This window comes from Sus scrofa, chromosome 15 (assembly GCF_054392235.1).
Source record: "Sus scrofa isolate SSC_HxYL_T2T_F1_AM1 chromosome 15, Sscrofa_HxYL_maternal_Yorkshire_Landrace_v2.0, whole genome shotgun sequence".
Lineage (NCBI taxonomy): Eukaryota > Metazoa > Chordata > Mammalia > Artiodactyla > Suidae > Sus > Sus scrofa.
Window position 1 is genome coordinate 80,649,968 of NC_139397.1, and position 26,936 is coordinate 80,676,903.

General features: G+C 35.0%; 2 protein-coding genes and 1 long non-coding RNA gene across 3 annotated transcripts in view; 2 read left to right on the top strand and 1 right to left on the bottom strand.

The window, feature by feature from the left end:
• The window catches only part of LOC146395936 (uncharacterized), a 1,175,949-nt gene that overhangs the window by 1,020,273 nt on the left and 128,740 nt on the right, over positions 1 to 26,936 (top strand). The window lies entirely within an intron of this gene.
• Positions 1 to 26,936, top strand: part of DAPL1 (death associated protein like 1) — a 933,549-nt gene that overhangs the window by 604,197 nt on the left and 302,416 nt on the right. The window lies entirely within an intron of this gene.
• BAZ2B (bromodomain adjacent to zinc finger domain 2B) overlaps positions 1 to 26,936 on the bottom strand; it is a 394,559-nt gene that overhangs the window by 144,998 nt on the left and 222,625 nt on the right. The window contains 1 exon segment of the mRNA NM_001445102.1: positions 2,320 to 2,466. Within this exon segment, the coding sequence (NP_001432031.1) occupies positions 2,320 to 2,464 (145 nt within the window). The 5' untranslated portion in view covers positions 2,465 to 2,466.

Sequence of the window (26,936 nt, forward strand, 5' to 3'; positions counted from 1 at the left end):
GCCCATTATCACTCTCTAATTTTACTTTTAAAATGAGAGGATTATCAGACAATGAATAGGCTAAAAAACAATGAATCAAATAAGGAAGGGCAGGAACATATGATAAACTGAATTACGTGGGACAACTAAGGATTCTCCATTCTTTGTTAGGCTCTACTTTATCTATCTATCCATCCATCCATCCATCCGTCCATCCATCCATCTTATCCATCTACCTGTCTTCTTAGGGCCACACCCACAGCATATGGAGGTTCCCAGGTTAGGGTAGAATTGGAGCTGTAGCCGCCAGCCCACACAAAAGCAACAGCAACACCAGATTCAAGCTGCTCACGGCAATGCCGGATCCTTAACTCAGTGAGAGAGACCAGGGATCCAACCTGTGTCCTCATGGATGCTAGTCAGATTCGTTTCCACTGAGCCACAGTGGGAACTCCTGTAAGGCTCTACTTTAAATATAAACCACAACATTGCAAAAGTTAAAAACAAAAAATCATTTTCCTAGAAAGGGAAAAAAAGCCTCACACTGTAGGTACTAAAAGTATAATGTGTTAATTAATAAGTGATATGTTTCTGAATATAGAAATAAACTAGTTTCATTCAATGTAAGCATCTCTACATAAAAACTCTACAACCTTTTATAATGGTAAATAAAAGATAAAAACTAATTATTTTCTAGATAAGGAAATTTCTGATGTTATTCAGCAATTAAGGACACCCCACCCTTCTGTAACTCCCAACTACCACAAATAAAAAATAGTGCCTGACATCTAATTGGACGTGTAAGCAATTGAAATGCCACTAATTCAGAAAACTAAGCAAGAAATAGGTGACAGTAAGCATCTAGAAAATTCAAGGCTCTGTAATCAAGATATGAAAACTTCAACATAAAAAAATGGACATTTCTCAGAAAACACTTTATCTTTTAAAGACTAATTCAGTAGGAGATACAAAGATAGCATATTGAAAGAACACAATGAAAGGAGCTGACAACAAAGGAAAGGAGAAGAGTTATAAAGAGCATGAAAAAATAATTACAACAGTACAGGTGTGTGCAATCATTGAGACAAAGTAACTCAAGGTAAAATGTCAATCATGGCTTCTCTATTTCTGAACACAGCATATCATCAAAGGCATTCATCATTTTATGTGTGTATATATATATATATATATATATATATATATAGCCATCATTTTATACACAGGGAAAAGTGTGGATGAAGTTGTTAAATAATTTAACCAAGATTATACAGGGTGAAGGAGAACAGGGATTTTATTTACTTCTTTTTTAAATTTAATGCTTTTTTATTTTAGTTATCTTTTAATCACTAAGAAAATGTTAGAAAATTGTTCTGATAAAAAAAAATGACAAAATAACATCCTTCTTGTCATTCCATTGATTAGAAACAAATAAAAATTTGATTCAACAAATATATACTTGACAATGGGCTAGGGTATTTTGTTAGCAAACATTCCATATTCATGCATTTCATTTACCCAAATAACAAATCTAATTTTGACAAAGTGAAATATCATTTAGTTTTAATGTTTATACATATGAATTAATCTATAAGATAAAATATATTTAAGATTAAAAAGTTTCCTAGTGATAAGGGAATAAGTTAATTAAGTTTGGTTTAAAAAAAAAAAAAAAAAGATATATCCTACCAAACATGTTTGGGCAAAAAGTGATTTGGGGATAATTTAAACTTCCTTCTATATAAAACCAAAATTGAGGACATTTTCACTTCTGAAATAAAGTTCTCTTTTTAGCAACATAAACCTTGCTCATTTTAAGAGAAATGTGTCAAATATTTTATAATATTTTAAAAAAATATTGTAAAATATTTAAAACTTTAAAAATGTTTTCTCTTTAGTATACATCTTGTGAACTAGGGGAGTTAGGGTGTGGTGAAGGTCATTTCAAATACTAGAAGCAAATTTAGATCCAAAGGGTCCAGAGCATTGGGACCAAATCTTATCACTGAGGCTTCCTTTGTATTTCTTCACTCCCTCATGGGCCTATTATTTTAAAAGATTTTGCATATATTAATTTATTGATTAAAATGGTCAAAGTAAGTCATTAAAATGAAAGAGAAGATTAAAATGCTCAAAGAGAGCATAAAAAAAATGGAATAACCAGTGCTACCCTAATGCGTTGATAAAATCCAGAAAAAGCAGAGACTACATGTTTAACACTGGAATTGTTCAACAGGTCAACAGAGGTAATGAAAACATCTTATTCAGAGTTCAATCAAACACTGTGAATGTAACTTGGGAAATGAATGGCATTCTAAAATTGAGTTAATAAAGGGTATTCACCACATGGGTTGATTGTAGAGCTAAGTGAAGCAGCTCCAGTGGAAAGGCCGCCTTTTGAAACTGATGAAGCCACAGAAGGTATAGAAGATGAAGTTGGTGTAGTAGAGGAGGTTGTTGAGGATGGTAACCTTTCTCCAGACTCCATATCTATAAGAGGGGATGAGAATGTTAATTTTCAGTATTAAATAGTGGAATTAAAACAAAGAATGAACATATTTAAAATATCACTTATATCTGGAATCTAATATACAGCACAAATGAACCTTTCCACAGAAAAGAAACTCATGGACTTGGAGAATAGACTTGTAACCAAGGGGGAGGGGGAGGGAGTGGGGTGGATTGGGAGCTTGGGGTTAACAGATGCAGACTATTGCCTTTGGAATGGATTAGCAATGAGATCCTGCTATGTATCACTGGGAACTATGTGTAGTCATTTATGATGGAGCATGATAAGGGGAGAGAAGAGAATGTATACTTTTATGTGTCACTGGGTCACCATGCTGTACAGTAGGAAAAAAAATAATGTATTGGGGAAATAAAACGATAAATAAAATAAAGTAAGTTAAACTTTTAGGACTACTTCTTTAAAATATGAAATAATTTTAGAAATACATGTTATTCAAAAAGTTAAAATATGAAAATCATTAAAAATATCAATTCATGAAATAAATTTAATATGTAATATACCAAATATTCTTCTAATAGACACGCAAAGTTTCCTTACATTAAAAACATTAATAGTTACTTGAATATAGTAGCTTCTTACAAATATGTATTGCCACCACCTTAGGAAAATTAACATATTAACTTCTTATTCTTCTTAAATTATCTCATACATTTATTTACATCAAATGCCCTTATTATCTTAATGAATCAGGAAAATATCTGAGTGGACTGTAAGCCTGAGTTCTAAATCCAGATAGTAACAGATCTATTGGTCTTCAACATCCAAGAATCTGACCTGGCAATCCCCAATACAGTGAGTGCCCCCAAAGATACAAATACATTTTAGAGTTTCTGCTAGAGTTTGACCTATGGTATGAAAATGGCCTTACTATGATGCACTTATAATAACTTAACCTTTTCTAAGTTTCCTTATTAATTTGCCCAGCTACTTTGAGTACAACCTTACTTTGGTCTTATTTTAATAGTCTATAAACGTTGATATTAAAAATCTAGAGTAGAAATGGATCAAAGGGATTAGAAGGTACAAACTTCCAGTTATAAAACAAATAAGTCATGGAATTCAATGTACATACAGCACGATGACTATTGCTAATAATTCTTTGTTGTATATTTGAAAGTTGCTAAAAGAATAGATCCTGGAGTTCCCATTGTGGCACGGTGGAAACGAATATGAATAAGAACCATGAGTTTGCGAGTTCAATCCCTGGCCTCAATCAGTAGGTTAAGGATTTCGTGTTGCCATGAACTGCGTGGTGTAGGTTGCAGACGAGGCTTGGATCCTGTGTTGCTGTGGCTGTGGTGTAGGCCGGCAGCTGTAGCTCTGATTCAACCCCTAGCCTGGGAACTTTCATAAGCCACAGGTACAGCCCTAAAAAAAAAAAAAAAAAAAAAAGGAGAATAGATCTTAAAAGTTCTCATCAAGAAGAAAAAAAATGTGTACCTGAGTGGTGATGGGTATTAACTGAACTTATTGTGGTGCTCATTTCACAATACGTACAAATATCAAATCATTATGTTGTACACTTGAAACTAATGTTATATGTCAGTAATAACAATAAATTTTTAAAATCTAGAATAGCTTATGCTCATTTTATTTATTTATTTATTTATTTTTGTCTTTTTGCCATTTCTTGGGCTGCTCCCGTGGCATATGGAGGTTCCCAGGCTAGGGGTCAGATGGGAGCTGTAGCCACCGGCCTACGCCAGAGCCATAGCAACGCAGGATCCGAGCCGCGTCTGCAACCTACACCACAGCTCACGGCAACGCCGGATCCTTAACCCGCTGAGCAAGGGCAGGGATCAAACCCGCAACCTCATGGTTCCTAGTCGGATTTGTTAACCACTGAGCCACGACGGGAAGTCCTATGCTCATTTTAATACTTTGCATATACTAATCCCACAATTAAGCAAGGAAATTGTGAGGTTCACACTTGCTTTGAGTACACATATATAAGAAACAAAAAAGATATAACATCCATAAATGAACTTCTGATCAAACACAAGTAAAATTTCACCATTTAAATAATCTAGCCATAAAAAGATTTTTGTATGGAATTCTATAGCCAATTCACATAATTACTACATATTTTTAATAAAAATAATTTGATATTTAAAAATATTGGACAACTAAAAAAATGCAAGGTTAATGTTGACTGAATCTTTATGGTATATATATGATTTTTCTAAGATAGATACATATGGTAAAGGTAATTTCAGATTGGCACAACAGCATCATCACCAAGACAATTTCAATGAGTTTTCTAATCATAACTCAAAAACTTCTCTTCGTATTCTAGCATTGATGTCAATCGCCTCCTTAGATAACAGTACTGTTGTTATGACTATATCCATGTTCCTAAAGAATTTTTCTTTCTCTTTATCAGCATTCGATATGGAAAGGCATAGTTGGTACTGATGGCTACACAGAACTAATGCTTAAATGGGAGGTTTGGGGTCATCAAACAGTTACTAATAAGCTTACATTGCTGTCTGATGGCAAGCTCCATAGCTGACAACTTTCTCTATAAAATGTCTTCTCTTCACCAACAAGTCTCATTTCACTAAGTACAAAAAATGTATTTACAAAAATACACAGATTGAGTTTATAGGAAAAGGTCGCTTTTAAAAATTTATACCTGATAACCTCAGTCTCAAAGAATTCTAAAAGATGTATTATTTAAATGATAACCTCACTCAAAGAATTCTAAAATATTTAATATTGAAATGTATTTTGAGGGCTTTTCAATGACTTATTTTTTCATTTTTTGAATAAAAAATTTTTAGTTGATGTGTAATTGACCTACAACACTATGTGAATTCTAGATGTGCAACAAGTGATTCAATATTTCTTTCTTTTTTTTTTTTTTTTTTGTCTTTTTGCTATTTCTTGGTCCGCTCCTGCGGCATATGGAGGTTCCCAGGCTAGGGGTCAGATGGGAGCTGTAGCCTCCGGCCTATGCCAGAGCCACAGCAACGTGGGATCCGAGCCACGTCTGCAACCTACACCACAGCTCACGGCAACGCCGGATCTTTAACCCACTGAGCAAGGGCAGGGACCGAACCCACAACCTCATGGTTCCTAGTCGGATTCGTTAACCACTGTGCCACGACGGGAACTCCTTTTTTTTTTTTTTTTTTTTTTCAGTATTTCTATACATTACAAAATAATAAGTCTAGTTTCCATCTGTCACCATATAAAGATATTACACTTTATTGATTATATTCCTCATGCTGTACATTTCATTTCTAAGATTCTTTATTTTGTAACTGCAATTCTATAAATGTATTATTTTTTAAAATAATCAAATAGTTTTTAAAAAATTTGCCTTTGTAGTCCAGGCAAAATTAATGGGATGTAATATAGATAACGACTTTAGCTGAGTTCTTGGCACATAAGAGCTTAATGAATAAAAGTCACTTGTTTTTCATAGATAATAGGTTATGAGCTCTCGACACATTTCTTTCTGTTGATATAACTTGACTCAGGACTAAAGTAAGGAAAACCCAAAAGCATAATGAACAGTCTCTACGTATTTCTCATTGGAGATTACTCTTCCTGGAAATATTTATTAAAGTTAAAAATATACTTGGATTTCCCAATCTACTTTTGAGACTCTATTTCATAGAAATAAAGTACCGGTAGTTTATTTTAACACTGTTTAAAGATAAAATAAAATTTAAACCTAGCAATAAGAAAAACTAGAACTAGAGCTAAGGATATGAGGTTGGGGCCTTTTTTAGGTTCAGTGAAGTACAATTTTCTCTTTTATTTTTGCTGCTATTTTAAGTGTGAAGATGTTTTACTCTTTAAAAAAAAACCAAACTTCCTTATGCAGTCTTTTCCTTAGAAGTTCTACTTATACATTATTCACATATTATTTCAACTGTTTTAATCTTAGATATATACTTTTAGCCAGTATGATCTCTTAGGTGGCTGAATATTCTTATATGTTAAGTATTCTCCTCCTACAATTGCCTTAAGTTAAATTTTTTTTCTCATGTTTTAATAAGCATTTATTGGTTCTAGTAATTCAAAATTTGGTCAACTACTCCATGTTCATCTTATACATATCCTTCTTTTCATTTGAAAGAAATTTAACAAATCCACTCTAGCCTTTGCAACTCCAGAATGAAGATTGTTTTATGCTTGAATTAACAAGAATTGGCTTTTCAATTTTTTCTTTTCAAGCTAAATACAATTGAATTCAAATTTTATTTACTATTTTCACCTGCTAAGCACAAATATACTTAGAATCCCAGCCATCAGCTTGAAAGTTAAAAGGAAGGCAATGCCTTTACATCTGTGAATAACCCACAAAACAATCACTGGCTTGCCATCTTGTAAGAACCATTCAAAGAAGAAAGTTTAAAATACATGTGTGCATCAAGAGGATGCTTATAGCAGTAGGTGAAAATTTGAGGAAAAACAAGGTATTTGCATAGTATCAAAATATTTCCTCTCAGATGTTTACTAATTAAAAAGGGCAAAAGAGTAACTTCACAGTGGAGAAGCTATAAAAACACAGATATCATATACCCTCAGAAGTGTACATCACCTCTGTGGTATTCTCCTCAATAACACGTAACTTCAGTCAAACCATGAGAAAACATTAGACAAACCCCAACTGAGAGAGCACATACAAAACGACTGGTATGCATCAAGTGTCAAGTTCATGGAAGAAAAGACTGAGGAAACGCCACAGGTTGAAAACTAAGGAACTACAACAACTAAATGTAATGTGGGATCAGAATGATTTTGGAGCAGAATGGAACATTAATGGAAAAACTGGTAAAATTCATATAAAAGATATAGGTAGTTAATAGTTAATAGTACTGAACCAATGTTAATTTTCTGATCTTTATAATTTTAATAATTATACTAGGTCATATAAATTAATAAAATTAGGGGAATCTGGACAAAAAAATAGGTGAATGCTCTGTATTTGAATTGTAATTTAGAAGTGTAAAATTATTTTAGAATAAAAAGTAAAACAAAAAACACAAAGTATGGCACATAGTAAGTACTCAAAAAAAACATATATATACACACACATACATATATTTTTTTGAGTACTTACTATATGCCAGACCTTGTGGTTTTGTTTTCTTTACACACACACACACACGCACACACGCACACATCAAAGATTATGGGATCAAAAAGTGTAAACCTAAGTCTTGAAGCAATGCAGGTGGATTAGATAGGACATGTTTAGGATGGTATGGCCATAGACACAAATGAAGATAGAGATTTTATTGTCTCAGCAAGAAGACTCAACCAGAAGTTATCTGGTTTCAAAAACTGCATCTGAAGCTTTTTAGCTATGATCTTGTACAAATTATATAACTTTAGTGAACTTTCAATTTTCTCATGAATACTTCGGGAGGATTAAATGAGATAATGCATGCAAAGTTCTGAATACCTAGCATTCAATAACTGTCAGCAATTGTTTTAAATTAAGTGATTGTTTGTGTGTATAATTACCTATGTGTATGTGTGGCAACAAAAGGTATTTTTAGATTATTCAAGTAAATGTTTCTGAGTCATATCTATTTATAGGTTTTATATATATGCTTGGCATTCTATTACATTTTTTTAGCCAGATAAACTATGGTAAGAATTTAAAATAAATGCCTCATAATGGTATAAGTACAAATGGTAAGGTGTTTTACCTTAAAACTTTCAAAATAAGCTGAAACAAAAATACAGATGAAAATTAACATATTAATTTTCAGTTGAAAACTTTTACTCTGTGATCACATGTTATTATTTATTATTTAAGCATATTACATAAAAGTTGGTAGAAATCCATTTATTTAGATCATTTAGAAAAATACATTCAGTAAGGGAGTTCAGGTATTCAAGAATCATCTATTACCAGATATTGGTGGATGACCAGAACATTCAGATCTGATACTTGAACTTCTGGAAGAGCATCTCATTCTGAATCTGTGTGTTAAGAATACCACCTTCATTGCAGGTTCCAAAGCAACATCAACCAACCAATTCTTTGTGGCCCAAAATAAGCCAGACACCACAAGATAAAAAATGAACAGACAGCAATAACATGAACCCTCCAACCACAACAAAAGCACTTATGGAAAAATATCAATTAGCAGGCAAGTCTTTTAAAGTTGTTTATGAGAAGATATTTTCTCATATATAACTTCAGGATTCTTTATTTACAAAATTAATCAGGAAGGGTAAAGATTAAAAAAAAGAAAAAAGGTTATTACCACTGAAAATTAACATAAACACTACAGTAAAAAAAAATTGTTGTGTGAATGGAAGAAAAATATGTGGAAGATAAAGAAGGGATTATAAATTATTTGATCCATTTGAGATATTTCCCACATTTTACAGCAGTAATTCTCAAGCGGGGTGATGCTATAATACCCTTCTCATTCACTAGGAAATATCTGACAATGTCTGGGAGCATTTTTAATTGTCACAACTGAGAGGGCGCCTGCTGGTATTATATAGATAGAATCCAGGCAGGATGTTGCTAAACATCCTACGATTCATAGGACATCCTCCAGACAGAGATAGTCAACTGGCCCAAAATGTTAGTAGTGCTAAGGTTGAGAACTTTTTTTTTTTTGGCCATGGCCGCAATATATAGAAGTTCCTGGGCCAGGGATCAAACGCACACCAGAGCAAGAATCCAAGGCACTGCAGTAACAATGCTGAATCCTTAACCTGCTGTGCCACAAGGGAAATCTAAGGAATTGTGGTCTAAATAATTAAAAACTATACTGCTAGGAATTTGGTTATCTAATACTTTCTGTTAAGTAACAATTCTATATAATTATTATAATAAGATATATCAAGCTGATTTATTGCCACTGCAATAAATGATAAAACTGTATTCAACCTACCTTTATCAGCATGCCTCTAGAGTATATTATTTTATATTTTGTCCTAATTGTTTTAAACTGATATAGTACAAAATTGATGCATACCATAATGCTCATTCATACTGGATAGCACAAATTCACTGTATTTTACTGAGATGATACTTACGAATAAAAATTCTGAGAACAACAAAAGTCAGAATTACCACAAACAACTTCTTCCCTGCATAATGACTTTATATACTCCAAAAATTCAATGATCAGTTGTTAATGATAATGGTGTTTAAATTCATGCATATCAAATGTTCCTTTTTGTGTAATCATGAAGTTTATGAACACTGACAGCTGCTAGGTATAAACCTGAACAGGTGCAAATAAGGAAAGGCAAGACATGTTGGCTACGAAATGTAAACATGATCAGGTGCCCTCTGTTTCACCTGCATGAATCCTTTAAAAGCACGACTGTAGAACAGACTGAGGATTCAGAAATTAAGTGTAAAAATAGATTTAGATATTTCCCTGCAAGGAGTTTTCTTAAAGGTTGTCTTTATCTTTGCTAACAATACCAAAAGTTCTCAGTGGGAGTTCAAAGCACAAAAGCAGATTTGATGACCCCTCACTTTTCCTTACAAAGTAATCTCAAGTGAAAAACAATAACTAGGAAGACTATCAGAAAACAGTCACTCTGTAGATTCATTTGCTTTAGCAAGCCCAAGAGTGCTTTATAAATCAATAATTTTCTCAAAGTTCTGACAAAGGCTTTTATATAACTATTTAAAAACTAACTTCCAGGAAACTGAACATTTGGGTAAACAATACTTCAGAAATAATAAGAAGCAAAACAAAAACAAAAAACAAGCAACAAATAAAAATTTTTCTGTTAAGGGATTTAGAGAAAGAGGAGATGAGGCAAAAATACCTTATTAGACAGCAAACAAAATTACACACCAAATATAATACGTTTATAGTAAAAACGATTATATTTATAAAATTTTCTTTACCTACATTTTCAGAAATAGTTATTTCAAATCATTAAGTATATTATGGTTTAAAATAAAAAAGAGATCAATTTCCTTTGCTGCTTGGCACATTATAACTACAACTTAAAAAGTCAAACAATTACATCCCCAAACAAAGGTGGGCTGGCAGTCAGGTGCTCTGGTAGCATGCTGTGATCTGGAGGAAGTCTCTGACAAAACCTCTAAATAATAGTTTCCTTATTAGAAAAAAGATGTGATTGAATTAAAGTAGCCCTCAGGTTAATATCAGAATTTTACCAACTTGATGGAAAAACACACACACACACAAAGCAAACCAAAAACCTTCACGTTGCATTAAAATACTTAAAAATTTAATTCCACATTTCCTTTCCTAACCCTCCTTACCACTTCCTTAGTTCTATTTCTAAATGTGTGTTAATCTATATTACAGATTTCTGTTAAATCTTTAAAGATTTACTCTTGTCTTACTTAAACCTCAAGAGATTTGATGATGAGAAAATTATCCAAGAGTAAAGCACTGATTTTCATACTGCTCAATAAATATCTATTCAGGGTGTATTCTTTTCCATCCAGAGGATTAAGTATTCCTTTGCAATGAGCTATCTGTGAGGAAAAGGTTATCCTAAGACATAAGATATAAAATAATATTAAAGAAAGGTGTGAGCAAGATTTAACACACATGGATCAACTAAACTGCAGGTAGAGTCTGTGAATTTAAATACTGATGAGAATTGGAAATATCCAAAAAGGATACAAATGTTAAAAGAATGAAAAGAGAAAAAATGTCTGATTAATTTATTTTTTTCATCTACAAATGCTAACAGTTCCAAAGAACAAGAAAAAAACACCTTTATCTTTGCTTAACTAAGAAAGACAACTATAATTAACTGGAATTTCTGAGACATTTCTGGATAGTAACTGAGGTAGATGAAGGACAGATTAAGAAAATAGGAGTTCGCGTTGTGGTGCAGTGGTTAACGAATCCGACTAGGAACCAAGAGGTTGCGGGTTCCATCCCTGGCCTTGCTCAGTGGGTTAACGATCCGGCGTTGCCATGAGCTGTGGTGTAGGTTGCAGACACGGCTGGGATCCTGTGTTGCTGTGGCCCTGGCATAGGCCGGTGGCTACAGCTCCGATTCAACCCCTAGCCTGGGAAAACTCCATATGCCAAGGGAGCGGCCCTAGAAAAGGAAAAAAAAAAAAGAAAGAAAGAAACTGATAACCGTTTCCTTCTAGGTAAAGGGAATCTAGGATGGGAGAATTCTTCTTCACTATATATTTTTCTCTACCACTTGAATGATTTGCAATATGCTAGTATTAATGGCAGGTAAATTATTTTTTAAAAGATCCCTACGAGTTTGTTATTGTAAGAAATTCCCTTTCAAAATGTTTTGCAGAAGATCCAGTCCAAGAAAGTGACTTAAAAAGATCCTGACAGCATATACAAAAATAAATTCAAAGTGGATTAAAAACCTAAATATTAGACCAGACACTACAAAACTCTTAGAAGAAAACATAGGCCAAACACTCTCTGACATAAACCACAGCAACATCTTCTCAGATCCACCTCCTAGAGTAATGACAGTAAAAACAAAAATAAACAAATGGGACCTAATCAAACTTCAAAGTTTCTGCACAGAAAAGGAAACCCTAACCAAAACAAAAAGACAACCCACAGAGTGAGAAAAAATATTTGCAAATGACGCGACTGACGAGGGATTAAGCTCCAAAATTTATAAACACCTTCTGCAGCTCAACACCAAAAAAACAAACAACCCCATCAAAAAATGGGCAGAAGATCTAAACAGACAATTCTCCAAAGAAGACATATGGATAGCCAAAAAGCACATGAAAAGATGTTCAACATCACTCATTATCAGAGAAATGCAAATCAAAACCACTATGAGGTACACGACCTTACACCAGCCAGAAGGGCCATCGTCAAAAAGTCTACAAATAATAGGTGCTGGCGAGGGTGCTGAGAAAAGGGAACCCCATTACACTGTTGGTGGAGATGTCATTTGGTGCAACCAGTGTGGAAAAGAGCATGGAGATTCCTCAGAAAACTACAGACAGAGTTACCGTTTGATCTAGCAATTCCCCACTCCTGGGCACCTATCCAGAGAAAACAAAGACTTGAAAAGACACATGTACACCAATATTCACTGCAACACTATATACAATATACAATATACTATATACTATATACAATATCCAAGACATGGAAACAACCTAAATGTCCATCAACAGAAAAGTGCATAAAGAAGATGTTGTACTTATGGAGTAATGGAATATTACTCAGCCATTAAAAGGGAAGAAATAATGGCATTTTCAGCAACATGGATGGACCTAAAAATTATCATGCTAAGTGAAGTCAGTCAGACAATAAGACACCAACATCACATGCTATCACTTTCATGTGGAATCTAAAAGAAGACACAATGAACTTTGCAGAACAGATAATGAGTTACAGACTTTGAAAAGCTTATGGTTTTCAAATGAGACAGATTGGGGGTTAGGGGGATGCACTGAGGGTTTGGGATAGAAATGCTATAAACTTTGGTTGTGATGATCACTGTACAACTATAAATGTGATAAAATTCACTGAGTAATACAAGAAAAGAAGATCCTGAACTTGACTCCTTCCACACAGATGCACTGAGTCTACAGCTGTATGTGAAAGAAATTTCTTTTCCCAAAAAAACCTAGATTGTGACTGAATCTATCAAAGCAAGAAGAACACCACATCAAAGCAGGTAGGAGAAGCTAGGATGCAGTCCCACCATAAACCCCATCCCTGGTGCAGCGACCCACAACAGGGAGGGAACTCAAAACCCAGAGCTTCTTCCTGAAGAACTGAGGGTTCAAAACCCACACTGGGCATCCCATAATTTGAGAGATGAGCCCTTGAAAACCCAACTTTGAAAACCCAGAGGGCTCCTGTCTTAAGACCCACAAAAGTGTAGAGATCTGAGAAAGCACTCTTAAAGGGCTCACCTGCTCAGATTCAACAGCTCCAGCACCTAACTAAAAGGCAGCAAGAATTAAAGTGAAGGAGGATTTCCTACTTATATTAAAAACTCAGCCTAAGGAAAAGGCATCAAATTTAACACACACATATGGGAGAACACTCTGACACTCTCCAAGGATGGAGACTGGCAGGTGCCATCCTCACAATTTCCCTTTGCTACACTACAGAGCACCAGTAACTCCAGGAAGGAGTGTCTGGGGCCCACATTTTTGTGGCTGTCATTTAGGGGACACTTCTACATCACCTGGTTCTGGTGGCCAGGAGGGCTTATACTCATGGGTCCCATGGTACTATATAACCAATAAAGAAACAGCTACCAACTCTATGGAACAAGAGGCAATAGACCCAGAAGCTTGGTCTCTTTAATAAATGGTGTGGGGAAAACTAGACAGCCATATGCAAAAGAAGGAAACTGGACCACTATCTTAGACCATGTACAAAAAATTTACCCAACATGGTCTGAGATAGTGATCCAATTTCAACGAGTACCATATAAAATAAACCCAAGGAGGAACACCCCAAGACACATATTAATCAAACTGACCAAAATTAAAGACAAAGAGAAAATCTTGAATGCAGCTAGGGAAAAGAAACAAATAACATACATGGGAACCCCGATAAGGTGATTGGCAGATTTTTCAGCAGAAACTCTGCAGGGCAGAAGGGAGTAGCATGATACACTTAACGTGATGAAAGGAAAAAATCCTCCAACCAAGATTACTTTACCCAGCAAGGCTCTCTTTCAGATCTGAAGGAAAAATCAAAAGCTTTACAGGTAAGCAAAAGCTAAGAGAATTCAGCAACACTAAACCACCTTTACAACAAATACTAAAGGAACCTCTCTAGGCAGAAAAGAAAATCTGCAACCAGAAACAAAAATACCACAAATGACAAGGCTCACCAGTAAAGGTATATACACAGGAAAGATAGGAATCATCCACGCACAAATATGCTACCCAAATCAGAGATTGTGAGAAGAGGAGGGAAAAAATGCAGAACACTGGCGATGCACTTGCAATTAAGAGACTAACAACTTAAGACAATCTCATATATGTATAGATATAAAAGACACAGACTGGCTGAACGGATACAAAAACAAGACCCACATATATGCTGTCTTCAAGAGACCCACCTCACTTCTAGGGACACATACAAATTGAAAGTGAGAAGATGGAAGAAAATATTCCATGCAGAGAGGAATCAAAAGAAAGCTGGAGTAAGTAATACTTGTATCAGATAAAATAGACCTTAAAATGAAGAATATTTTAAGAAACAAGGAAGAATATTTTAAGAAACAAGGACAGTACATAATAATCAAAGGATCAATCCAAGAAGAAGATATAACAATTTTAAATAACTGTGCACCCAACATAGGATCACCAGAATATATAAGGCAACTCCTAACAACCTTAAAAGGAGAAATCGACAATAACACAATCATAGTGGGGGAATTTAACACCCTATTTACAGCAAAGGACAGATCATCCAGACAGAAAATCAATAAGGAAACACAGGCCCTGAATGAAGCATTGGACCAGATGGACTTAATAGATATTTATAGGACATTCCATCCCAAAGCAACAGAATACACATTCTTCTCAAGTGCACATGGAACATTCTCTAAGACTGATCACCACCTGGGCTACAAATCAAGCCTTGGTAACTTTAAGAAAATTGAAATCATATCAAGCATCTTTTCTGACCACAATGCTATAGGACCGGAAATCAACAAGAAAAAAACTGCCAAAAACACAACACATGGAGACTAAACAACATGGTACTAAACAACCAAGGGATCACTGAAGAAATCAAAGAGGAAATTAAAAAAATACTTAGAAGCAAATGACAGCAAAGATAGGACACTCCAAAATCTATAGGATGCAGCAAAAGCCATTCTAAGAGGGAAGTTTATAGCAATACAAGTCCACCTCAGGAAACAAGGAAAAGCTCAAATAAACAACCTAACTTTACATCTAAAGCAGCTAGAGAGAGAACAACAAACAAGACCTAATGTTAGTAGAAGGAAAGAAATCAAAACAAACACAAGAATATGGTCACTGCACAGTATTTTTGGTCCTCAGTATATAGTCCACTATGAATATACAGTCAAATTACTATATTTAAAAGTCACTTTAGTTTTTCTCTGTGTGGTTATTAATACCTTTAACTAGATAAAAAATTAAGTCTTTTCATTACATTTTATTCCAATTTTTAAGGCAGAGGGGAGTTGAATGGACTGGGAATTTGGGGTTAGAAGATACAAACTATTAAGTTAGAATGGATAAGCAATGAGGTCCTACTATTTAGCAAAGGGAGATTGTATATCTAATCTCTTGGGACAGACCATGATGGAAAATAATAAAAGAAAAGGAATGGAAGAAAAAAAGGAACATCATTCAACTAAACAAGCAATTTTTTTTTTCCTTTTCTTTTTAGGGGTGCACCTGCAGCATATGAAGTTCCAGGAAAGAGGTGGAATTAGCGCTCCAGCTGCCGGCCTACACCACAGCCACAGCAATGCCACATCTGAGCCAGATCTGCAATTTACACAGAAATCGAACCTTGTAGCAATGCTAGATCCTTAACCCACTGAGCAAGGTCAGAGATCGAACCTGCATTTTCATGGATAGTCAGATTTTTTTTTTTTTTTTGGTCTTTTTTAGGGTTTCACCTGTGGCATATGGAGGTTCCCAGGCTAGGAGTCCAATCAGAGCTGTATCCACCGGCCTCTGCCAGAGCCACAGCAACTCGGAATCTGAGCTGCGTCTGCAACCTGCACCACAGCTCACGGCAATGGCAACACTGGATCCTTAACCCACTGAGCGAGGCCAGGGATTGAACCCACATCCTCAGGGATGCTAGTCGGGTTCACTAACTACTGAGCCACAATGGGAACTCCTAAACAAGCAATTTTGATGAGACGAAGACCAGTGTATCAAAAGCAGTGTTTTAAGTCTACACAGTCCAATATGGTAGCCATTAACCAACCACATATAGATAATTAAACTTAATATAAACTAAATAAAATTTAAAAGCCACACTAGCCATATTTCAAATACTCAACAGATATCACACTATCATTACAGAAAGTTCTGCTGTATAAGCACTGCTATAAATGATCCTCTTCTTTCAGACACTGAAACCTTGCTTAGAGAAGCAGCCTGCTTCATATTTGAGTAACAGGAAGTGTTAAAACATGAGTTGGCAGCTTTAGGACAGATACTGCCTTTTTAAGCATTTCTAGGAAAAGGTTGATGTGCAAGAAATTATCTGGGTCAGGAGTTACCTCCATGAAGAAACTGAAACAAAACTATTATCATGCTATCATAATTTCTTTATAAAGTATATTACCAAAATATTGAAAATATCATTAAAATTTCTTGAAGATTATTTTAAATGGAACTTATTTATAAACTATTCACATAAAAACTTTATTCACTCAGAAGGTGAGTGAATAGTTAAATAACTATTCAAATAACTCTTTTTATGTCTTGCATTACTTCTTAAACATTTCCATCAAAGCATTTCTAACACAATTCCAAGAGTTTTGTTCTATTTATAATAACGTTGTAGATCCAGTTACCATCCACATATACCTGCTAAAAGTTCTCAATGTGTTTAATTAAAGAGACAGAACTTATTGGAAGACAAAAGTGCCTTTAGAGAACAGGAGTAGAAACGGGATTTCTTTGCCTGGGTTTCCCCTTGCCCCTCTACTGATGCTGATGACACTTTGTATGGGTAGGGTCTTTCACGAGTTGGTTGTGTCCCTCAACTCTTTTTTTTTTTTTTTTTTTTTTTTTTTTTGCCATTTCTTGGGCCGCTCCCGCGCCATATGGAAGTTCCCAGGCTAGGGGTCTAATCGGAGCTGTAGCTGCCAGCCTACGCCAGAGCCACAGCAACGCAAGATTCGAGCCGCGTCTGCCACCTACACCACAGCTCACGGCAACGCCGGATCATTAACCCACTGAGCAAGGGCAGGGATCGAACCCGCAACCTCATGGTTCCTAGTCGGATTTGTTAACTACTGCGCCACGATGGGAACTCCCCTCAACTCTTTATACTAGAACTTACATCAGAATTTCAGAACTCAACTACTCCAATGAGAGAAGCAAAGATAAATAATCCACAGGAACCAATGGCTACCAACCTTAACATTTTAAGGTTTTTTTTCTATTTACTAAATTCTTTAGTCCCAGTTGCAGCATCTATTTAAAACTGTGTGTAATAACTCATTAGAGGGTCAAGAAAGCCACATAGTCCTGCCATAAAAAATGAAATATTTTGGGTCATTATCAAAGAAGCTTGAAAACACTGATCTATTTGGCTTCCTAGTAATGTACAGTTTTTATAAGCAAGTACAGAAGGGTTTTACAATCCCTAATCATACTAGTGCTATACTGAAATGATTACCATATATACATACGTGTGTGTGTGTACATACACACACACATACTACTCTGTGTGTTTATCACTACACTAGCAAAACCATACTTTTTATAAACTGTCCATTAAAACAAGAGTGGTTATACAAAATTCATAGAATTCCATTAGGACCTAGGGACCTATACTCAACTATCCAGTCTATGACAAAGAAATACAGGACATTTTACTAGCTGGGCACCTGGGATACCACCTAAATACTAGAGCTACCTAAATAGTAGAGCCTTCTACATTACATATTCAGCTAATTAAGGACAGATCAAAGTTCTTTCATCTAGACCCTATAAGTAACACCAATCATACAAAGTTTAACCGCTTATGAAACATCCTATGTTCAATCTTCCAGACAGCATTTATTAAAACATGGAGGATGTTGGGTGTTTGGGACACAATGAATGAGTCAATTAGGTTAGGTCTCCTACCTCAAGGTTTTATAGTCTAGTAAGTTGAAGTAATTAATGATGGGAACCTGATCAAAGTGAAGTTAAACAGATTTCTTACTTGCAAGAAACTGGGCTTTGTGATAGCTATGGTGTTACCAGGGGTTGGAAAATGATATAGAGTCAAGAAATGGGGTAGCCTTTTAAGAGGCCATATATGCAGATAAAAACACAAAATTAGGAAAATAATGCAGCTATGTATGAGAAGATATCGCATTTAGTCTTTACTTTGTTAATGGTTAGGGGTATCTGTATTAAAAGCTACATATTTTCTCATATTTAGGAAAATATAAAAACATTTAGCATGAAAAAGTAAAATGCTTTTGAAAATAAAATGCCACCTAGGAATCCAATTCTAAGTGCAGATTTATAATTGTTTTATTATATAATTTTAATTATTCTCTAAGAATTGCATTTATGGTTCATCTATGCTTGTAAATTTTAATATCTATGGAGACCACATGGTAGTATGCCATGTTGTAGTCAAGAAGAAGAAACAGGGATGAGTATCCAAAACCACACATAAATTTTAATCAAAGAAGAAATACTTTAAAAAGTTAATACTACTTAAGTTAAGGACAATGAGAAATTTGAGAATTCTAATAAAATTTCAAGGAAAAATTATTACAAATGAAGGATTCATTGTCTTTCTGCCTCTTGCATTGAATTAGCTGGTCTATTGCTAATTCATTTAACAACTATTGTTGGTCATCATCTACTACAAGATTGTATAATGGTTTAGTTGCTAAAATATAAAGATGAGTGAGTCACAGTCTTCTTCTTATAAAAGTTCATCATCTATGAGTTCTCATCGTGGCTCAGTGGAAATAAATCTGACTGGTATCCATGAGGTTGGATCCCTGGCCTTGTTCAGTGGGTTAAGGATACAGCATTGCTGTGATCTGTGGTGTAGGTCACAGATGTGGCTCAGATCCTGTGTTGCTGTGGCTGTAGGGTAGGACAGAATCTACAGCTCCAATTCGACCCCTAGCCTGGGAACCTCCATATGCTATGGGTGTGGCCCTAAAAAGGCAAAAAAGACCAAAAAAGAAAAAGTTCATCATCTAGTAATTTTCATTTTTACATTTTCTCTTAATTTTTTTTCATTTCACATTACTCTATGTTCAAATCCAAATCTAAATTACTATAAATTTTGAAAAATTTTTCTAGAAAATAGAAAAGTATTGATAACTTCACTAAATTAAGAAAATGCGTTAAAAACACAGGAAAAAAATTAACTCCATCTCCTCACATACCACATAAAATGCCTAAGTCTTCAACCTGTCCTACCTATTGGGACAGGCCTTATCATTGTTTTTTTCTTAACCTTGAGGCAGCTCAAGACTTTTTTCAGTCTCTCCTTATCTTTATGACAAGATGAGGGAAGAAGTAGTGGGAAAGAAGAGCTAGGGGGATGAGAAGGGTGGGCAGAGAAGAAGGGAGGGGGGAAACTTAAGATTTTGGAGTGATACCGCATCACTGATAGACTAGACAACCAGGAAGAAAAAAGATCTTTGCCTTTAAGAAGTTTTTATATGATAACAGTTTTCTTGAAAGTTAAAATTCTACCCTTCACTCACATACAGGAAGTATGGGGTCCGTGCCCCACTGAGCTTTCCCTGAGTTTCATTCATTCTTCCACTGTATAGACCATTTAATTTGCCAGATATGACTTCTTGCTATTGAGGTAATCTTTGACTCCACTCCTGTAATCAAAGCTGTCTGAACCAGACGTGACCCAAGGAGATACTGGCTGGCCAAAAGTCTATGACATGTGTTAGCTGCCTCTGAAAAATGCTATGACCTAACCAAATTCTCCCTGACATATGCTTTAACCAACAGAAAGAGGGGAAGCTGCTGTTGCATGGGAGATCGTAAAGGCTATGGGCCTGAAGGTATACAAGCTAAAGAAAAGTGAGTTGGAAAAAATGTTGAAATAGATGTACAGAGTGTTCAGTGGTCCTGAGAGAGAGAAGATGAGAGTGTAGCCAATCTCAGGTTCTCTTCCTTAGAATGCCTTTTTGATTTTCTCATATTCCCTAACACTTCCAAATACCTATCCTTTTAATTAAGTTTTAGTGGCTTACTGTTAATTGTAACTGAAAGAGACTGGTAGAAACTTCCTAACAAACGTCATGTTTAGTCTCTTTTCTCTTCTCATCTTTACTCATTCTATTTACATCTGTTTTTTCCCTTCCAACAATCTAAATATTACACTTCTTCAAAATAAAGGCCGAAGAATCACTTTATCCATAAAGCCGTATCTGACTAATTCCAGGTCACAACTCCCCATCCTTGAACTACAGAGCACTTTAGCTTCTACCCAGACATTACATTGACTTTTTACTGCTCAGTATTTGCTTTATGAATTAATTGTATTATTCAACATGTAGCCAGCATGTCTGTTGAGTCTTAGTTTCTGAATCAGTATAATGGATTAATTACACCTACTTCAAAGAGCTATTGTAGAAAGAGTGCCTAGCACACTCTTTACAAACAGGTATTTAGTGCTAGGTATTTTGTTCTTAAGTATCTGGCAAAATTCAGAAGTAAACATCTTTATTTTCTTCAAACTAAATATAAAAGAATGGAAAAACAGTTCATTAAAAGTCAATACTATTTCTTTCATAAATTCAACATGAGCAAAAATAAGTTAAAAATGTCAAGAGCATTTTCAATTCCAAGTAAATTTCTTTCACAGGTAAACCTGAATAGATGTTTGGGAAGCATATTAGGCTATCCCCTGTCAATTTGCCCCTGAAAAGAGTGAGTGTTATCATTACTTTACCTTTAGATAATACTATACAAACTTTTGTTTTTACCTAGCAGAAACATTTTCAGTTTAGTTTTTTTAATTTTAATTTTATTTGCTTTTTTTTTTTTTTTTTTTTAGGGCTTCACCCGTGGCATATGGTAGTTCCCAGGCCAGGGGTCAAATCAGAGCTACAGCTGCCAGCCTACACCACAGCCACAGCCATGCCAGATCTGAGCTGCGTCTGTGCCCTCACCACAGCTCACGGCAATGCCAGATCCTTTACCAACTGAGCAAGGCCGGGAGATCGAACCTGCATCCTCTTGGATACTAGTCAGGTTTATTACCTCTAAGTCACAATGGGAACTCCCTCAGTTTAGTTTTTAGATAAGCAAAATAGTAAAACTGCTTTTTCCTGAGAAATTAATGCAAAATTTTGTAACTCTCATTATTCAAAAAATTAATTTTATTCAGACTATAACTTCTCTTTTTAGTAATTTAAGAAGCAAGTTTTCTTCTTTATATTGTCTCTAAAAATTCACAGTTACAATAATTCTACCATTCTCTTAACTGTAAAACTTTGACAAATTATGTACTAACTTATCCTTTCAAATATGTCTCTTCCATTTTCCTAATTTTTTATTATTTTCTGAACTGTATATAATTTGTCTCTTCCATTTTCCTAATTTTTTATTGTTTTCTGAACTGTATACAATTTCTCTACTTCTTACTGTACTGACAGCCCCAAACAGTAATACTCCTAATTTTTTATTTAGGATCCTCCATAATACTTCACAGAGAGAATTTAACCATGTACTTTCATAATACAAGGCCCTAAGAATACACTCCAAACATATCTTAACATGACCTGTACTAAACACATGAAAACACCATTTAAGCATTAAATATAGTGATATAATACAAAGAAAAACAAAGTACCAACTCAATAAGATTGTTCTAAAAATGAATATTAAAGTGATAAAAAATTTTAAGTATCCTTTATAAATGGCTTACTTATTACTAAAATATAGCCTAATGATAGAACCATACACCAAAACCATAAAACTATCTGTGCTTTAAGCTCTCATCTAAATATTCTACTTCAAATGTTTAAAAGTTAAGAACATTTGAGTTCCTCAAAAGGCTAAACATAGAGTTACCATATGATCCAGCAATTCTTTTCCTAATATATACCCAAGAGAAATTAAAACATATGTCCACAAAAATTTTAAACAAATGTGGAAATAATCCAAATGACTATAAACTATAAATAGATAAATAAAATGTGGTGTGTATATATATATATATATATATATATATATAGTAAAATATTATACAGCAATAAAAAGAATGAAGTATTAATCTATGCTACAACATGGAAGAAACTTGAAGATATCATACCAAATGAAAGAAGCCATGGAGTTCTCGTTGTGGCGCAGTGGTTAACAAATCTGACTAGGAACCATGAGGTTGTGAGTTCGATCCCCGCCCTTGCTCAGTGGGTTAACGATCCGGCATTGCTGTGAGCTGTGGTGTAGTTCGCAGACTCGGCTTGGATCCCGTGTTGCTGTGGCTCTGGTGTAGGATGGCGGCTACAGCTCCGATTCGACCCCTAGCCTGGGAACCTCCATATGCCATGGGAGCAGTCCTAGAAAAGGCAAAAAGACAAAAAATAAAATAATAAAAAAAAAATGAAAGAATCCAGTCATAAAGGACCACATATTGTGTGATTCCATTTATACAAAATACTCAGAAAGGGCAAATCTATAGAGACAAAAAGTGGATCAGTAGTTGCCTTGAGCTATGGGAATGTTGAGAACTGGCAAGTGACTGCTAATAGGTACTGGGTTTCTTTGGGGATGATGAAAATGTTTTAGTTGACTATAACAATGGTTGTACAATTCTGTGAATATACTAAAAACTGAATTGTATACTTTCAATTTGTGAAATTATGTGATATGCGAATTTTTATATCCATACAGCTGTTATATAAAAAAAATTGGATCCCATATTTGATAAAAATACTATCTGACAATGCATTCTTTATTGAAGTTTTAAAAGCAGTAGTCTCAATTTTACCCTCTATATCCAAGACTAAATGTACTATGTCCCTAGTATGTCCCTTTCATGTTTCACTTTATCAAACTGAGGCACTCATCCATTTAGTTAACTTTGCATCTCTCTCTCTCTTCTCCCTCCCCCTCCCCCATATCTTTTTTAAACTTGCTAAAATTATATTAATTCGGATTGGGAACTAACAGGTTTGTCCAACACGTAAGTTTCTAAGTACTTACCAGACTTCATTCTAACAGTCACATGACTAGCTAATTTTTATAATAGAGGGATTTAATAGAAATGAGGCTGAGATTCTAAACCACATAAACTATTCACCCTCTCTGATTCTGCATCCTCAATATCTTCTTCCTATGCCACCATCATCTTAATATAATCCTAAATTAGTTCTTACTGGAAATACTGCAATAGCCTTCTAAGAGAAGTCTCCCTCTGCTTCTCTTTTCTTCAATCCTCTACACAGACATAGTAATCTTTTTTTTCCCCTTCCTTCCTCCCTTTCTTTTCTTTTCTCTTTTTTCTTTTCTTCTTCTTTCTTTCTTGCCACACATGCTGCACATGGAAGTTCCTAGGCTAGGGGTCGAACTGGACCTGCAGCTCCCAGCCTATGCCATAGCCACAGCAACACAGGATCCAAGCTGTGTCTGCAACCTACACCACAGCTCACAGCAACGCCAGATGCTTAACCCAGTGAGCAAGGCCAGAGATGGAACTGCATCCTCATGGCTGCTAGTAGGGTTTGTTACCACTGAGCCACAACAGGAACGCATTTTTTTTTTTCTTATTTCTTAATAGTAGTCTTTTATTATTATTATTATTACTCAAATGAATTTATCACATCTGTAGTTGTATAATGGTCATAACAATCTGATTTCACAGGATTTCCATCCCAGTAGTCTTTTTAATATAAAAATCTGATCTTGCCACTCTCCCAGTTAAAAAATCTTTTAGTATCTTGGAGATCCCATTGTGGCTAGTGGAAACGAACCCAACTAGTAGCCATGAGGATATGGGTTCAATCCCTGTCCTCATTCAGTGGGCTAAGGACGCAGTGTTGCCATGAGCTGTTGTGTAGGTCACAGACGCGGCTTGGATCCCGAGTTGCCGTGGTTGTGGTATAGCCCAGCAGCTGCAGCTCTGATTTGACCCCTAGGCAGGAAACTTCCATAGGCTGCAGGTACACCACTCCCCCCAACAAAAAAGCAAAGAAAAAAAAAAAACTTTCAATATCTGTACATGACATATATGATAAAATCCAAAGCCCTGTGTTTGGCTAAAAAAGCTCATCTTAATGAGGCCTCTGACTTCATCTTTGGTCCCACTTTCTTCTCATATGGTAAGTGACTCAATTGCTTGCCATTTTCCCAAATATACTATGGTATTCCATGCATCCATATCATGCATTTAGTACATGGTATTCACTTCCCTCAAGTGTCCTGCCTTCAACTCCTGTGTATATCCTAGGTCTCATCTCATGTATTACCTACTCTGGGGAACCATTCTAACTCACTGAGAAAGTCTTAGGTACTCCCTTCTTGCTGCTCTCCTATATTCCCTAATTGAAATACTTAAAACAATGTACTGTACAGCAATTTTTTGTTTTGATATCTAACTTCCTACCACACTATGAGATCCTTAAGAGGCAGGGACCATTGCTTATCATCTTTATAGGTTTAAAACCTAGAATATAAGACCTTAATAAAAGGCTTTGAATGAAAATGTATATGAAATTTGACAATTTACAAAAAAAAAAGCATGCACATATAGTCTCATTTTACCCTAAGAACAAATGTTGAAAAAGGTATATCTGTCATTACTCAATTTTACAGATGAGGAATTCTGAGTTAATATCTACCACCAATTGCCAACTTTAAAAAATGAGACAAGATTTAAAGTTTCTCCTTATTATAAACTTTTTATGTAGAAAATAACTTAAAAATACATTTTCTTAAATATATTTGTCAATAACTACACAAACTGTTTATCAATTTTAGTTTTTGGAGTCAGAAAATGTTGACCTATGAGGCCTAAACATTTCCTTTAATCTCTCACTTCAAAGTCAACAACGAGTATTAAGGATCTGTAAGAGGGACAGACATATACTTGTCAAACATGATCCTAATTTTGAACTCACCCTCCTGTTTCTACTTGATTCTACTCCACTTCAGTAACTCCTATCAACTTTTTATTCTTCCTCATTTTTCTGATTTGACGGTTTCATTTACTGTTTGTGTAAGACCTTGGCTTCTATTGATAACTATTTTGAAACCCAATACTAACTCCAGTGTTTCTGGCTGCTTTGTTGGACACCTCCCATATCCTTGTTAAAGTCAGTACAAAGGAGTCTTTATCCTGCATTCCAAATGTTTTTAATCAGTTAACCTAATCCCACTGCCACAGCAGTAGAAAAAATTACTCATCCTTCTGTTGAAGCGGTCCCCATTCTGTTATAAATGAGGATCAAGTTACTCAATATGATCCTTTTTTGGTCGTCTATAATTCTGTGTTTATAAGCAACAAATTTTATCATTGTTTATGTTCTCTTATCTGTCTAAAATACTAATTTCTTTTAGTTGATTATAAATCTTCTAAATAAACAGCAGAAAGGTTTAACAATCACACATATAATAACCAACCACACCTCATCTTCATATCCCTAAATAAAAAAGCAAAGTAACAAGGAAGAAAAGAGCACTGGGCATAAGGATGCCTGAATTCCATTTCCAGCTGTGATACTAATCAAGAGCATCCAACACCAGACAATTTAATATCTCTAAACTATGGTTTTCCCATATGCTTGGGACTCTACTTTTTAAAATACACCAGTAATGCTTTTTTTTTTTTTTTTTTTGGGTCTTTTTGCCATTTCTTGGGCCGCTCCTGTGCCATATGGAGGTTCCCAAACTAGGGGTCAAATCAGAACCATTGCCGCTGGCCTACACCAGAGCCACAGTGATGCGGGATCTGAGCTCATGGCAACGCCGGATCCTTAACCCACTGAGCAAGGCCAGGGATCGAACCCACAACCTCATGGTTCCTAGTCAGATTCGTTAACCACTGAGCCACAATGGGAACTCCACCAGTAATGCTTTTGTAACCTTCTACAAGTTTAGCTCAGAATGTTCAAATGTCCTATCATATTGGCTTCTCCATGAGGACTTTCCCGGCCATATTATTTAAAAATCATCACTATATCACCGGCACCATTTCTCCTTAGCACTTATCACCATATAAAATATTTCATTCCTTTTTCTTATTTGTCTGACTCCCTCACAAGACTATTGACTAATATATCTATTTTGTTCACTACAGTATGTTCAGAAGCCTAGAACACTTCTGGCACATAGAATGTTCTCATGGAATATTTGTTGAGTGGATGAATCCATGAAGACTAACAAGTTGAGGATCTCTTAAATTCCAAAACTTCATGCATCTAAGAAAGTAAATCAAAAAGTCTCTTCAAAAAGTTTCTACAAACGGAAAAAAAAAAAGTTTCTACAAACTAGTCAAGAAATTGAATACAATAAATCAATGTCTATACTTTGCTTTAACTTTGTCTAAATGTAATATAAGTATACAATGAACTTGATAATTAAAGCAAAAGCATCACCCTTGATTCACTTATCCTATTTGTCATTCAATAAACCTGATTTGTAAAGCACACAGTACAGAGTCTTCTATTGGCATTCAGGTCTCTTCTAATTTTAATAAACTATTGAAACTGAAAAAATTTAATTTGCCATTCAAACCATCTATTTGTTCCAATAGACTCTTTTCCATATTTGCACCAAACTTTTCAAATTTTTTAGGTAAGGAGTCTACTAACTAGTTCATTG